This window comes from Corythoichthys intestinalis, chromosome 22, assembly GCF_030265065.1.
Source record: "Corythoichthys intestinalis isolate RoL2023-P3 chromosome 22, ASM3026506v1, whole genome shotgun sequence".
In the NCBI taxonomy this organism is placed as follows: Eukaryota; Metazoa; Chordata; class Actinopteri; order Syngnathiformes; family Syngnathidae; genus Corythoichthys; species Corythoichthys intestinalis.
Window position 1 is genome coordinate 11,865,520 of NC_080416.1, and position 13,713 is coordinate 11,879,232.

At 38.0% G+C, this 13,713-nt stretch overlaps 1 protein-coding gene across 1 annotated transcript in view; it reads right to left on the bottom strand.

The window, feature by feature from the left end:
• Positions 1–13,713, bottom strand: part of kcnh8 (potassium voltage-gated channel, subfamily H (eag-related), member 8) — a 70,742-nt gene that overhangs the window by 38,180 nt on the left and 18,849 nt on the right. Inside the window, exons 2-4 of the mRNA XM_057828370.1 lie at positions 8,658–8,891; positions 1,211–1,342; positions 535–662 (exon numbers count right to left, since the gene is read on the bottom strand). Of these exons, the coding sequence (XP_057684353.1) occupies positions 535–662; positions 1,211–1,342; positions 8,658–8,891 (494 nt within the window). The remainder of the gene's footprint in view (positions 1–534; positions 663–1,210; positions 1,343–8,657; positions 8,892–13,713) is intronic.

A 13,713-nucleotide genomic window follows, 5' to 3' on the forward strand; every position in this document is an offset into this window, starting at 1 on the left:
AGAAATTTGCAAATTTTGCTTTTTTTTTTTTTTGAGTAAAGTTAAGATGATTCTGCATGCTCTCCTCAAGTATTAAGTTTCTGATGTGAAAATTGAGTGTTTAAGTTAGCCGTTGAAAACTTACACTAAATTAAAAAAAAATTAAGTTGCTATTTTGGACAAAAACTTTAATTATGTTAAATATTAGCTATTAGGTGATAGGTTGTCCTAACTTTTTCCTCAGTTAGAATATGCATTTTTGTTGATATATTTGGTTTAATGAGTAAAACAATGTTAATTTTTGTTGTTTACCTGCAATTAAATTACTTTTTCGCAGAAGTAAAACAAGATCAGACATTGATATGTGAACATTTCTTAACAAAGAACTGAATATTTTATGGGGTGTCTTAATTTTTCCACATGACTACATATTTTAAAAAATCATAAATCAGAAAACAAATGACTAATACACATTTTAAATGTCAAAAACATTTTTAAAAATTATATGCATACAATAAACAAGGGATAAAAATAATATTTCCAAAAACATTTTACCTTATTGAGCTTTAATTTTCTCTTCTCTCTGCTATGAAGATGCCCCGAAACATGATAAAGCACCGCTCCACTCCGCATTCGTGTAGAACCAAACGGTGATCCTGTTTTGATCCGGCCACGCCGCCTCTCTACCAACACAAATTCACCAAAACATTTGTGCACTTGGTTGGTTCACCGACTGATTGATGAACACCTTCTCCAACAAGGCACTTCAGTAAACTATGATGGATTTTTTTATGGTAAATTGCTGCCGCTTTAGCTATTTCATGTGCGCTTTTTGTGCTAATCCTATGGAAAGTGCATTTTCCGATGGCATCCAGATGAGACCAACAGACAGAACCCATCCATAAAGCGGGACCGCCTTGGGGGACCCGACACGGCAGGAGCACACAGAGGCCGAGAGATGCTTTATTTTTAGACTAATGAATATCCCTTGACTGTTACAACCATTCCTACAAGGGAATTTAACCATGTAAGAAAAGTAACATCCACCTTATTTACAGTAACGTCTGCAATTAATGGATGCTTGCAAAAACGCACGTATACAATGACCTACTCTGGCTAAATTGAGCTCAATGTCATTCACGTAATCCTTAAGTAACTGGAGCCTAATATGTTTTCAAGGGTAACGGAAGTAAACAATCCTGCTCTTGGACTGTTTTCTGCATTGACTCACCTTCCTTCTTGTCCTCTTGAATGCTTTTGGCTTTAACGTCGGTAATGTCTTTAAACGAAGCCAGAAAGAGTACAACGTCCCCCTTTTCATTCTTAATTGGTACAATGTCCAATAGGCACCAGAAGAGCACCGCTGAAAGGATGAAGAAAACTCTTATCAACACACGTTTTGAGCAGTTTTTGAAAATTGTGTTGAACATTGACTGTAATAGATGTCCAAATTCGACTGGGTAAGGCATTGATTGTTGTGAGCCCTCCCAGTCAAATTGGATTTGGACGTCTGTCGCCGTCAATGGCAGTAAATGAGTTAAGAGGAAAGGAAGGCAACCATGTCCCCAAACTTTTTCCTGTGTGGGCCACATAACTTTTTCCTTCTCTGATGAGGGGCCGGGTCAGTTTGTAACAGAAAAAGTGTGACGATTGCAGGAGTGCCGAAATGTAAAAAATTATTGTTTTTCAGAAAGCCACAATCAAATAACCCTTTCTGAATTCTTCACGCAAAAGTAAAAAAAATTTTTATAAAAATAAAAAATTAATATAATATAATATATAGGGCGTTCAAAATTATCGCGTTAACGGGCGGTAATTGTTTTAATTAATCACGTTAAAATATTTGACGCATTTAACGCACATGCCCCGCTCAAACAGATTAAAATGACAGCACAGTGTCATGTCCATTCGTTACTTGTGTTTTTTGGTGTTTTGTCACCCTCTACTGGCCCTTGGGTGCGACTGATTTTATGGGTTTCAGCACCATGAGCATTGTGTAATTATTGACATAACAATGGCGAGCTACTAGTTTTTTTGTTTGAAAATTTTACAAATTTTATCAAAACTAAAACATTAAAAGGGGTTTTGATATAAAATGTCTATATCTTGTACTAACATTTATCTTTTAAGAACTACAAGTCTTTCTATCCATGGATCGCTTAAACAGAATGTTAATCATGTCAATGTCATCTTGTTGATTTATTGTTATAATAAACAAATACAGTACTTATGTACAATATGTTGAATGTATATATCCGTCTTGTGTCTTATCTTTCCATTCCAACAATAATTTACGGAAAAATATGGCATATTTTATTGATGGTTTGAATTGCGATTATTTACGATTAATTAATTTTTAAGCTGTGATTAACTCGATTAAAAATTTTAATCATTTGACAGCCCAAAATATAATATAATAATAACACTATTAATTAAATAGATAATAACCAAATAACCCTCTCTGGGTTCTTCACAGAAAAAAGCCAGGAAATAACACTATTGGAGAAAAAAAAAAAAGAAGAAAAAAATTGCTCAGGGGGTCGGACCAAATGTGGAGGCGGGCCGTAGTTTGGGGACCCCTGATGTAAAGAGTCAAAATAATTACCGTATGCGCCCGAATATAAGATGGCCCTGATTATAAGACGACCCCCTCTTTTTCTATAAGAGTCCTTTTTTCCCCCCAATGGCATTTCTTTAGCGCACCACCCAACCAAAACAATTAATAAACCAAAACGACTGGAATTCTTATGTGACGCAGGCTTTTTTTCCTTTGATTAAATGCATTCGTCAAATCAATGAATGGATGTGCCAGAATTTTCTCCAGTTAAATGTAGAGAAGACAGAGGTGATCATTTTTGGGCCAAAAAAGGAAAGGTCAAAGATAAGCAGCCAACTTAGCACAATGTCACTAACAGCTACAAATCAAGTCAGAAACCTTGGCGTAATTATTGACTCAGACCTAAAATTTGATAGCCATCTAAAGTCCGTCACTAAATCCGCTTATTACCACCTAAAAAATATAACCAGAATTAAGGGGCTTCTGACTCAACAAGACATGGAAAAACTTATGCATGCATTCATTTTCAGCAGATTGGACTACTGCAACGGTATATTTACAGGTCTTGATAAAAAATCAGTCAGGAAGCTGCAGCTAGTACAGAATGCTGCAGCCAGAGTCCTCACAAATACAAGGAAGCTGGACCACATTACACCGGTTTTGAAATCGCTACACTGGCTTCCAGTGAGTCAAAGGATAGACTATAAAATACTACTGCTCGTCTACAAAACACTTAATGGCCTTGGACCAAAATACATGCTTGACTTGTTAGATTCCTATGAGACATCTAGACCCCTAAGGTCGTCTGGAACGGGTCTTCTGCATGTTCCAAGAACAAGAACCAAGAGGGGTGAGGCAGCATTTAGTTATTATGCTCCTCACCTCTGGAACAAGTTACCCGAACGTCTGAAGTATGCTCAAACTGTTAGCTCCTTTAAATCAGGGCTAAAAACGCTTTTGTTTGGCACTGCATATCCATAACTGTCTATATATTTCAACCTACCTGCCTTCTATTCCTATTGTGCTTATCTCCATTGCTGATTTCAATTATTATTAGTAGTAGTAGTTTTTGCTTTATTTTTATTTTTGTTTTATTTTTATTTATTTATTTTTATTCTGTGATTAGACGTGATCATTTGTCTTGGTTTTTACGTTGTGTTGATTTAAATGTGATTTTTATGGTCTTCATGTGATGTAAAGCACTTTGAATTGCCTTGTGTTGAATTGTGCTATATAAATAAATTTGCCTTGCCTTGCCTTGCCTTGCCTTGATTGTTTGCCTAAAAACGCAGGTTTTTTGGGAAAAAAAAGTGAAATTTCAAAACGCTATTTGTCCTACAATTTATCCCTAAATCACATCATTAATCCATTAAAAATTTTCAGGACCCCACAAAAGTTCTATACAGTTTTGCTAAAAATGTACGGTTCGGCCAAAATTAGCCAAAAACATACCCATTCACTTCTACCGTATTGGCCTAAATATAAGACGGCCCTGATTATAAGACGACCCCCTCTTTTTCAAGACTCAAGTTTGAAAAAAACTTTTTGAACACCAAATTAATTTTTATACAGAAAATAATTACAGTACATCTGAAACAAATGTTTATAACAATATATTTGAGAGATAAAGCATGTTATTTTGCCTCATTCAAATCTTAATATCTGAACATTTAAATATGTAAAGTGCAATCACATTCGTAAATGAATGGCTTCTGGTTTTTGAAATGTAAATAAACCAATCTATTGTGATAAAACAACAAAATTGCAATAACTGCATTAACCATCAAAGTGAAGGCTAACTGTAACTGTAGTCTTGAAATAAATCTGAATAAGGAAAAACATTGCAATAAAATAATGCAAACTGGTTAAACTTGAGAGTAGCTGAGATCTGTCATGACAGAACATCGCTTCAATGATATCTGGCGCCATCTAGCGTTGTGAATGGGGAGATTAGCTGAGATCTGTCATGACAGAACATCGCTTCAATGATATCTGGCGCCATCTAGCGTCGTGAATGGGTATAATGTCTAGACCGCGAATACAGTATAGGACGACCCCCAATTTTTCAGTCTTATTTCAATGCAAAAAACACCGTCTTATATTCGGGCCAATACGGTATGTATCATTCGGTCAATCAATCAGTGTTTTCGTCGACGATGACGATCACGAAAATATTTCGTCAACAAACAATTTTTTCATGATGATAATGTGACGATGGCGAGCTAAAAACATGTCCCGGGAGGCTAAAACATTACGAGATGGATGCCAGTTTTCATCTGACGAGACGAGAATGAGCCACAAATTGACCATTGCTTCAGTCATATGTTCAGAATGTGTAACATTTTCTAATTCTATGTGTAGTTAGCACGCATCATAGCAGTGTTTGATTGTGTCACTCATGTGACGTGCTGCGCCTCCCCCCAACCCACACACAAGCTTACTCACCGACTGGTGAATAAGTGTGTGACCTCTCTTGGCTCCAGACAGGTAAGTTCTGTTTTCTTATCTTGGCTAGATATGCCATGTTTATTTAGCCTTCAAACGTCTCTACTGAGTGAACGTCAGACAATAAATGTAACTTGTAGCATTATCATGGCATTAGCATTTCAACTCTTGGAAAACTTTTTACATACAGTTCATGGCGTCCAGGTGAGTTTAATTAATTGAAAACAATGTACTGTTTTCCTGCTTGAGTGTGTATTATCACGAAGATGACGATGTCCTTGTACACTCGACAATTATGTGCTCGTCTGTCAATGTTCATTCGATATTGTTTATTTATTCATTAAAACTTTTGACGTTTATAGACGAAAACATTTTTAGACTAAAACGCTGCCAAAACAACACTGTTTCAATTTAAAATCAAAAGTGAAATTGGAGAGAAATGTCAACTGTTCACAGAAGAGCTTCAAAGCTTCTCCATATTTGTGAAACCGGTTGTCACAAAATTCCGTTTCTGAATTCTGTGACCTTTGACCTCATTAACCCAAAAATGTAATTGCCACTTCCGTGTCATATTACACAATATCCTGCAAGTTTAATAATGAACCCGAGCTCGGCTCTTCCTACCCCTTTCCGAGCTACATATGTATGTATATATATTTTGTTATATGGGGCTTTGATATAGCAAAAGCCCAGATAGTAAAATTCTATTTTAATTTTTTTTTTTTTTTTAATTGCTTTTCTTTGGCGCACCGCACAGCCCGAACCGTTTGACCGATCGGCACCATTCAAATATCGAAACGAACGGAATTTTCGCGCGACGCAGGGACTTTTTCGAACGACCCTGAAGAATTTTCCGTTCGCCCGTAAGCGCCGATCTTTCGAGAAAAAAAAAATTTTTTCAAAATGTATCTAGTCTTACAAATTTTGACCAAATTTCAATGCCATTGATGGCCATGGACGTCCAAATTTCCCATTCATTTCCAATTACATTTATTTTGGTTAATGCCATTGACGGCATGTTGTTGTATGTTGTATGTTGATTCTATTGATGCCAATGCACCTGGATTCCATTGATGCATATGTAAGTCGATACCATTGACGGCCACGGTTGTCCAAATTTCCCATTCATTTTCAATGGCAAAAAAAAGTATGCCCAAATCAACAGGAAATTACCAGATATCAACAGGACGCGTCCCCCAAATGTCGCCGATTCCATTGACGCATATGGAAGTCGATGCCATTGATGGCCTTGGATGTCTAAATTTCACATTCATTTCCAATGGCATTTACATTGCATTGATGCCATTGATGGCCATGTATGTCGATTCTATTAATGCTTATGTACTTGGATTCCTTTGACACATATGTAAGTCGATGCCATTGACGGCCATGGACGTCCAAATTTCCCATTCATTTCTAATGGCAAAAAAACATGTGTCCTCAAATATTGTCCCGGAAATATCTCTAAATCAACCTGTGAGGGGCTAAGATCTGTATCTTCCCTCAGCAAAGCCCCATATTAATTTCTCCAGAAATTGCATTTTGTAGTTATTATCATTATTACTATTTGTTTTATTCTCTAGTTGTATTTTATAACTGCTCGAAATAATCAATTAAACCCTTTTTTCATTCAAGTTATACCAAAATTCCTTTTCTGACGTATGTCGTCTTTGACTTCAATTACTAAAATTTAACCATTCCATTCCATACTACAGACATATCCTGCAAGTTTGATAATATCCCCTTATTCATTCTTGAGTTATTGCAAAATTACTTTCCTGACCTTTATGACCTTTGACCTCATTAGACCAAAATTGAATCGTCTTCCATTTCATATTAAAACCTTTTCAGGCAAGTTTGATAATAATAATCCCTTTATTCAATTTTGAGTTATCGCTAAATTACTTTCGTGACCTTTGACCTCATTAGACCAAAATTGAATCTTCTATTTCATATTACAAACCTTTCAGTGGGTTTGATAATAATAATGCCTTTATTGATTCTTGAGTTATTGCAAAATTACTTTCCTGACCTCTGTGACCGTTGACCTCTGACCTCATTTGACCAAAGTTTAATCACCTATTCCATTTCATTCCACAAACATTTTGTGTAAGTTTGATAATAGTTATCCCTTTATTCGTTCTTGAGTTTTCTTGAAGATCCTTGAATTCGATGAACAAGATTTCAAAATGATGTGAGTCAGTCTTGACCCCTGGGTCTTGAGTTTGAAACCTGACGGTTCACGTTTATACCTTATTTTTGCCATTGATTGTTTTTTTTAGTGTGTTTTTTTTTGTTTTTTTTTCTGACATCATATAGTAATTGTGTCTTGTAATTTTGCAAGTTGAAGACACCAAACTCTTTTTGTTGAAAAACACAAGTTTTGTTCTCTTCCTTTCATGGAATCGGAATGGAATGCAAATGAAGAGAATCTCCCATGGAGTTTCCTCCACTCACGCCGGCTCACACTCACACTTGCCTGCTGATCAGGCAGTTTGCATTTGACTCACAAGGAGACACTTTTAACAGCATATTGATTCATCTTGAGCATCTTGCTCACCCGAAAAGGAATCAAACCGGCGTCACACCTTTATTCGATTTCCATTTTTTTTGTAATGAAGTAAAACAAAACCAAAAAAAAAAATCACAAATCAGGTAAATGAAGAGTTTCAACATTGCACAAACAGCATGGTGTCCTCAGCATAACAATGAGCTAATGTTTTGACGTCAAGCTGCGATGACAACAAAAGAACATCGTAAACTGCTCCATTCGGAAATACATTTACAAACACTAGAAAGTTCAAACCGAGACAAATGTTGCGTTCAAGTCTAGGAAAAAAGTGGTCTCACACGGTGTGACCGCACATTATTTGCCATTCCAGCTGCTAAATGCGCTTTTTCAAGTCATGTGACTCATTGTTTATCCAATAGTAAAGCAAGTTATTTTCTACCTTTTGTGACTTGAGTTTCCAACTACTTACCCGTTTTACTGTAAAACATAATCTCGTCCTTGAACTCCTTGCGTTCCTCCAAGGCGTCGTCGATGCTGATAATGATGCCTTCGCTGGTTGAAAATTTTGATTGAAGCAACTTTTTTTTGATTGAATAATAGACACAAATCTACCTCTATATGGCTCCGCTCAGGGGATACAATTTGTGACAGTGGTTACTACATTGGCACGACACTGGCGGGCGTACCATGACGATCTTGGCAAAAAGTATTGCCTAAGCACCCTGATTTAGAATTCCCCTTAAGAATGATGGGAAACAAAAACCGCTTATTGTCAATTTATATTCTTGTAAGTTAATTTTATTGCTGACTCTGCGTTTCGGGGTCATCGACATGTTGTTCCCCCGCTGCCCCAAAAGTCAAACTCCGCCTATGAATATCAGTCTTTGAACTTTAATATGATGAAGTATCTTTCCAGAGGAGTGCCCTTTCACAAAGATGTTTATTTTTTAAAAGCTCACAGAGAAAAAATGTAGACATATTCTTTTGCCTATGTTTTAGAGTGTCATATGCTGCAGGCATTTTTACAGGTTATTGAGCTCCCATTAATTGGCTAACCTGGTGCAGAATATCAAACAAACAAAAAAAAACAACTTGTATAACCCAGTCTAGATTAGCTAGCAAGTTATTTTATACCTTTTGTGACTTGAGTTTCCAACTACTTACCCGTTTTACTGTAAAACATAATCTCGTCCTTGAACTCCTTGCGTTCCTCCAAGGCGTCGTCGATGCTGATAATGATGCCTTCGCTGGTCTCGGGGCCGTACAGGAATTTGCAGGCGCAACTTTTTTGCATGACTTCGGCTCGGGAGAAACCGGTGAGCTCGCAGAAGCCATCCGAGCAGTAAACGATGGGGAAGCCCTTGGACACCTGAGCGTTGGCCAGAATGAAGTTACTGTCTGTAGGGGTGAAGTAGGAGGCGGAGTCAGTTGTATAGCCGCGATTGATGGAGATAGACATTTAATCCATTTCCACTGGGATGGGTATTGAATAGGGCTGGGAACCTCTGGGTACCTCATGATTAGGGTTGGGCATCGATTGAATTTGAACGGTTTCGATTCCAGTTCCAAACAATTCTCGATTCCGATCCTTTTTAATAGGCAGGTTTAAAAAAAAAAAATCGCATAGCTTATATTATTTTCTTAAATTAGATTATTTTTTTGAATTATATGAACTTTCAATTAACTTTGCAATAAATTTCTCACAGGGCTATTTTTAACTTGCGTACAAATATCAGAATTAAGCAGATTTTAAGGGGGGGGCCAGGCCCCCCGGTGGCCGAAAAGTGTCATTGCATTTAATTGACTTTCCTATATACAGTGGGGCAAATAAGTATTTAGTCAACCACCAATTGTGCAAGTTCTCCTCCTTAAAAAGATTAGATACGCCTGTAATTGTCAACATGGGTAAACCTCAACCATGAGAGACAGAATGTGGGGAAAAAAACAAAATCACATTGTTTGATTTTTAAAGAATTTAGTTCCAAATTAGAGTGGAAAATACGTATTTGGTCACCTACAAACAGGCAAGATTTCTGGCTGTCAAAGAGGTCTAACCTCTTCTAACGAATCTAACTTCTAACCTGTATTAATGGCACCTGTTTTAACTCATTATTGGTATAAAAGACACCTGTCCACAACTTGTCAGTCAGACTCCAAACTCCACTATGGCCAAGACCAAAGAGCTGTCGGAGACCAGAGACAAAGACGAAGACTGAATCGGCAATAGGTAAAACGCTTGGTGTAAAGAAATCAACTGTGGGAGCAATTATTCAAAAATGGAAGACATACAGGACCACTGATAATCTCCCTCGATCTGGGGCTCCATGCAAGATCTCACCCCTTGGCGTCAAAACGATAACAAGAATGGTGAGCAAAAATCCCAGAAACCACACGGGGGAACCTAGTGAATGACCTACAGAGAGCTGGGACCCAAGTAACAAAGGCTACTATCAGTAACACAATGCACCGCCAGCGAATCAAATCCTGCACTGTCAGACGTGTCCCCCTGCTGAAGCCAGTACACGTCCAGGTCCGTCTGCGGTTCGCTTGACAGCATTTGGATGATCCAGAAGAGGACTGGGAGAATGTGTTATGGTCAGATGTAACCAAAATAGAACTTTTTGATAGAAACACAGGTTCTCGTGTTTGGAGGAGAAAGAATACTGAATTGCATCCGAAGAACACCATACCCACTGTGAAGCATGGGGATGGAAACATCATGCTGTTTTTCTGCAAAGGGACCAGGACGACTGATCTGTGTAAAGGAAAGAATGAATGGGGCCATGTATCGAAAGATTTTGAGTGAAAATCTCCTTCCATCAGCAAGGGCATTGAAGATGAGACGTGGCTGGGTCTTTCAGCATGGCAATGATCCCAAACACACACAAAGGAATGGCTTTGTAGGAAGCATTTCAAGATCCTGGAGTGGCCTAGCCAGTCTACAGATCTCAACCCCATAGAAAATCTGTGGAGGGAGTTGAAAGTCCGTGTTGCCCAACGACAGCCCCAAAACATCACTGCTCTAGAGGAGATCTGCATGGAGGAATGGGTCAAAATACCAGCAACAGTGTGTGAAAAAATCAAACAATGTGATTTTCTTGGTTTTTTGTCCACATTCTGTCTCTCATGGTTGAGCTTTACTCATGTTGACAATTACAGGCCCCTCTAATATTTTCAAGTGGGAGAAATTGCACAATTAGTGGTTGACTAAATACTTATTTGCCCCACTGTACATTTCAAACATAACTTTGACATTAACACAGCTATTTTTTGCTTTAGTTACATCCCAAACATCTGAATAATGTTTTCCTTTTACAAAATAACATAAACAACAAGACAAATAGAGCTTTTGATAGCAAAGTAACAATTTATTTACACATAACTAACTGAGAGATGGCGCTGTCGTGGCCGCGACAGCCGGGTGAACTTTTCCCTCATCGCCGCCGGTCTCATAAAGATGGATTTTTTTGAGTCTCTGCGGGGTCTGCTCGCCGAGCAGCACGGACTCAATGGTATCGTCCGCTGCACTGGTGGCCCCGGTCGTTCTGCTCGGTCGTCCAGCGCCTAGGATCCCTAGGTTGTTCTGCTCGGTCATGTGCCGCCTGGCATCCTTCCGCCGGTGCCCCAGCCGTGCTGCCCGACCGTTTGTTTCCGTTGAATCGTGTTGCGGCTGTTACCAAATGGGCTACTGCCCTCCAGTGGCCAGTTTTATTGCTTTAAAATGGATTTTCAGCTTTCTGCTTTGGAGCTAAATTGAATCAGAACCCATAGATAGAAAAAAAAAAAAAAAAACGTAAAAGACGTGTAAATACGTTTTTGGGGCACTGAAACAATTAAAAATAGAATGTATTTATACGTTTTTGGGAGCAAATGAGTTAAGGGTAATGAAAATCTAAATTTACCTCATGACGACAAATAAGCGTGTATCGATACTTTTGCAGTCAAATATCGGATCCGGATACAACATTTCAGTATCGATACTTTGATACCTTTCGATACTGTTGACAACCCTAGTTTACACTGGATAGTGTTGGCTTTCAGCAGTACTTGATACATTTAACATTTATGGCAGGTCCGTCTAATGTCAACTAAAAAAAAAAAAAAAAAAATCTTTATTGGCTGCCATTGACAGCACTAGATGTCCAATCAATTTGAAGTGGGAGGGTTGGCCTCCCAGTTTAAATGGTTTGGACGTCTACAAGGGATGAACTTAGTTTTGATTGAATTTTTAAGAGCTACATGATATCTCAATGAAAGATTCATATTTTGATTTGCCAACCCACCAGCACGCAAGAACATTAGATAAAAAAAAACAACCTCTTGAGGGACAAATACAATCCGAAACCTTTTGTTCTAATATTCCCACTTGTAATCTGAGTTTAGGTGCTTTCCTTCAACGCAGCCTGACATGGAACATAAAACAATTAAATACCGGGGCTGTTGGGAAAAAATGAAATTACTGATGCAGAAAATAGATTTTTGTAATGACATTATGAGAACAAGTCACTTTGCGGGATGACTCGTGCCGTGAATATGAGCAAGTTTCAACACTTGTCTGTTTTAATAACGTTACACCTTTGGAGTCGGAGGTTGTTGTTGTTGTTTTTTTTTTTTTTTCCCAGCCAGTGAGTGATCACGCTTCATTGCCATTGACAGATTTAGACGCCCAATTCATTTGGAATCGGCAAATCTCTATATTGGAGTACACAATTTGTTAGGTTCACCTGTGTGATCTATCGACAAACAGAAATTACCGTAATTTTTGGAATATTAGCTGCTACTTTTTCCCGCTCGTTTTGATTCCTGCGGCATTAACTAATGCTCATGACAGTGTCATGTCATAATTATGATTGTCTTATGATGTCACTGTCAAATTAAGTGTTACCAAATACCATAACTAACAATTAATGAAACCAGTGGAACAGTAACTGAAGAAATAATTAGCACAGAACATTAATTTTGAATGTTATTCACGGTAGCGCTGCAATGCATACCAAGAGGCATGTTGGACGACAACAGTATGGGCAGCAGAGGTTGACTGTCTCCTCCAAGGGAGCAGTGTTGGCCAAATTAAGCTTTTTGAAGCAATGAAGCTGTGCAGCCTATAGGTTCAAAGCATCATGGCGGTTCATTTGGTCTTATGACAGTCTTATGATGCCACTGTCAAATAAAGTGTTACCTGTTAATATCTTTTGGGATTATCCATAATACAATGAGGACAGCTGCCGTTTATAGTCCAGAAGGACTTATCTGTGAAAAAATGCTGTTTTCGTGTCAAATTTGGTGGGTGGCGGCTTATAGTCAGGTGCACCTTATAGTCCGAAAATTGCGGTACATAGTTATATCAAGAGTGTAACGGTATTTTTACTTCTGCACAGTCAGACGGCGAATATATTTGATTAAAGAAAATAATAATTAATGTCGGAGTTAGTCCTCCTCTAATCTAGAGAGCGATAGAGGTAACGCGCTTAAACCAACAACCGACAAACCAAAACAGACAAGGAAGTTATCATTGATCACGACTAGAAAAGTTATGGTGAATGCTCAGAGTATGAGTACTATCAAATGCAGTATTACAAGTTTTTTTGCGCATTTCTTTTATCCAGGTTGTATCCGACTTACATGATTGCGACTTTACTTCGCCGAAGTCTTGTCCGCCATTTTGTTTCCTGTTGTTTTTGAGGTTTTTTGTCACATAAAAAGTTCCTCATTGTACCTCACAGTATCTTAGTTTTATACTTAATTTTATTAATATGACTGTTCTGCTTTTTGCGAAATGTGTATTTGATTATAATGTTGACTTTTGTTTTGTGATGTATGCTTTTATCTTGGCACATGAAGCAGGTAGTACTCCCGCCGCGAGTACGAGCACATGTACACACAAAGAAGTCACGCAGCTGAGCGAGAGAGAGAGAGCTAAGGAGGGGAAAGATTACAGCTTAACTTGCTATCTAGCTAGGATTTAGCGCCAACGTATAATACATGTTTTTGGATAGTTATTTTGAAATTTAGGGGGTATTTAAGGGTAGTTAAAGAGTTAACTCCGACTTTCATGTCATCAGTGTAGGAACGTTACGCATTCGTAACCCAGGGACTGCTTGTAATTTCAAATCAGTAAATGTTTATTTTGCTCTAGTCCTAGGGTGAAGTCATGAAATGGTCATGGCAACAGACAGAGACGTGGACATGGGCCTTAAAATGTAGTATTACAAAACACTGA